General features: G+C 38.5%; 1 protein-coding gene across 1 annotated transcript; it reads left to right on the top strand.

Moving 5' to 3' along the window:
* Positions 1-340: 340 nt before the first annotated feature.
* Positions 341-1,052, top strand: rprml (reprimo-like). The gene has a single exon (XM_085405277.1). The coding sequence runs from the start codon at positions 691-693 to the stop codon at positions 1,024-1,026; it is 336 nt and encodes a 111-aa protein (XP_085261403.1). The 5' UTR covers positions 341-690; the 3' UTR covers positions 1,027-1,052.
* Positions 1,053-2,942: the final 1,890 nt, after the last annotated feature.

The following is a 2,942-nucleotide window of genomic DNA, read 5'->3' as shown; positions in this document are numbered from 1 at the left end:
TGTTACACTACTCAGATCCGTATAAAAACAAACAAACAAACAAACAAAAACAATAAAAATGAATTTGAAACAGGTGGCAGTAAAAAAACAAGTAGGGAAAACTATTTTCTTTCTTTCTTTTTTCTTTTTTCTTTCTTTCCTTCCTTCTCTCCTTTTTTGTGTATTCAGTAGCGCTTTATGGAAAGCCACCTGACCGCATTCTCTATTGAGGAGCGGTGTTGTGGTCCACGGAGAATTCATCATCACTTTAAAAGGCACGAGAGATTTGGCACAGTGGACGAAAACGCTCGCAGGCGAGCTCGGGTGCGCAGGGAGTGTCTCTTAATACACCATCGGGGAACACCATTTTGCACCTTCCTTCCTATGCAGAAGACTCGCTAAGACTTAGAGAAACTTGGACTCTGAATTAAAGAAACTTACCATAGTTGGGTTATTACTTGATCGACACTCTCTGACTGTAGCGGTGCGGTGATGTGGATGTGGTCATTACGCACTCAAGCTTTGGCAAACCTCGATGTTTGGCTGCAGAACTGGACTTCAAAAGCTAGTTATTTCTCGATACCTTCCTCTTATTTTTTGTCTCAGTAGTCATATGACACTAAGTTTTGCTCGGTGTCGGGGTTTTATAGTGAAACTCTCTGCCTACCAGTTGGAGTCGCGTGATTTGCTGCTAACAACCCACAACAAAAGATGAATGTTTCCCTCTTCAACGTTACCCAGGACGCAATGTTTAACGGCAGTCAGAGCCTCGCTGGGACACTGGCAACATACTCCGGCAATGCAACCGACAGCGTGGTGACCGGCGACGGCGGAGGGTCCCTGGTACTGCTGCAAGACGAGCGCAAACTCTTCGTGATGCGTGTGGTGCAAATCGCAGTGCTGTGCGTGTTGTCACTCACTGTAGTGTTCGGTGTATTTTTTCTTGGGTGCAACCTGATGATTAAGTCGGAAAGTATGATTAACTTTCTGGTAAGAGACCGGAGACCCTCCAAAGACGTGGAAACTGTTATGATTGGGCTCAGCTAGCTCACCTAGATGGAGAGATGGATGGAGAACCGGTATGGAGATCTGTTGCACATTTCGAACAGCAGATCAAGATCTACATCTGCATGTACTTATCAAAGTGTGTCCTTGTGACTAAGATATGCAAAAACATGACCTACCGAAAAAAAAAGGACTACAGGAAAGTAGTCCAACGACCAATGTTTGTGCGTAAAGTCTGTGCGTAAAATAAGGGCAGCTGTTTACACGTGGGCCGATCTGTTGAATATTTTGAGTGAATTTGTCGTTGCCAACTTGAACAAAGTAAAAAACATGTTTACAAGCCGTTACCTCATTTTTGATTTGTTTTTTTTTTTCTGGTAAATTTCGAATGATTATTAATATTTGGTTTAAAAAAAAAAGTCCAAAAGCATGATTGTGAATTTTTATAGTTCCACGCCTGCCAGTGTACTCTGTGGACGTGATGGATGTGTATGTGTGTATTCTCTATACAAAGTTTTGTTTGTTTTTTTTCTTGTTCTTGCTTGGTACACCTTGAGTATGAAAAGCCTTTAGGGTTTTCAACAAACTTCGTTACAGCTTTATGGAGTGACTCTGGTCCTACTTGGCATGCTCGCTAACTGCTCTGTAAAGTGACTTTGGATCTGTTTTGCACTTTGAAATCATCGATGCTGCATGAATTATTTTGTACCAAAAACTTGAAACTGCGGCATGCAAGTAAAAAGTTGTAACAACTATTTTAAGCTTTGTCAACTCTTAATTAATTAGCACTTTGTATTATTTAATTGTTTTTAAACAGAACATGTTCAGAAGAAAAGGCTACAGTGGTATTTCTCTTGTAATTGCATTTTGAAGTCTTTTTAAAAAAGTATTTCTCCTTAACATTCAGTTGTGATTAATCCTGTGCTATACAGATCTCTGAAGAACCTTGTTGACCTTCTTTTAAAAAATGTGAGCCCAGATCTGACCAGACGTGTGGAATAACCTTTCTGTCCTTTCACATTACATCAGATTGTTGATTATTCACAAAGTAAAAGCATTATATCAGTGATATCCTGATGTAGGGGCACTTTAAACATTCACAGGGTAATTTTTATGTGGAAAGAAAAATTACAATGACTAAATGACATAAAATTCTTATCGTAGGTGGAGTTTGAGGAGCAGTATCTGTCCAAAATACAGCTACAGACATCCAAGAACTGCTGTAATTAATTTAATACACCTTTTTCCCTTTAATAGTACATCCCTCTATTTTCTCAGCCAAAATATATCATTTTCTATTTGAGTTTTAAACAGAGAAAAAGATTTTGGGTTTCCACTGAATTCATCTCAGCATTTTGAATCAATTTATCTTCTCTTTCTTATATGTATCGGCATCGTCTCCTCTTTCTCTCTGATGTACCCCACTCTGAAGCAACCGATGTTCTCATTATTTTTTCAGTACTTGTTAGGAGAGCTCGGGTAGATGAATCCTTACAAACACACCCATGCATTCACACCTGTGTCCACTGACCATGCACACAAGACAGCGTGTTCAACAGACCATCAAACTCTGACAAAGGTATCTCAGACAAACACTATGAATTAATAAAACACATTAGATAATTAGACTTTAATGGCTAAGAACAACTCCACACACTATTTCAACACAACATGAAAACCTGTATTTAAACATCTGGATATTGATCGGTGGAATAGTTCAGATCAAGATGACCACAAAAATTGTATAATATAGCCAAGAGAAAATAATATGGAAGCATAAATGATTAAACTTTATAGGGATCAGTGTCATGTTTTCTTACAGACAGGTAACTGCAGTGTGTGGTGTATCCAGACTTTCTAAACAGGAGATCAGATGACTTCGCTGCTTTCATTTAGTAGAGAGAATTTCTATTAAAACATTTATTTTTACTTAATCTTTTCTTCCAAATCCTTTAATT

This window comes from Rhamphochromis longiceps, linkage group LG4 (genome assembly GCF_057381845.1).
Source record: "Rhamphochromis longiceps isolate RC_006_pf linkage group LG4, R_longiceps_female_GT1.1, whole genome shotgun sequence".
NCBI lineage: Eukaryota > Metazoa > Chordata > Actinopteri > Cichliformes > Cichlidae > Rhamphochromis > Rhamphochromis longiceps.
The sequence above is the reverse complement of the archived record's forward strand: the minus strand, read 5'-3'. Positions and strand labels throughout refer to the sequence as shown.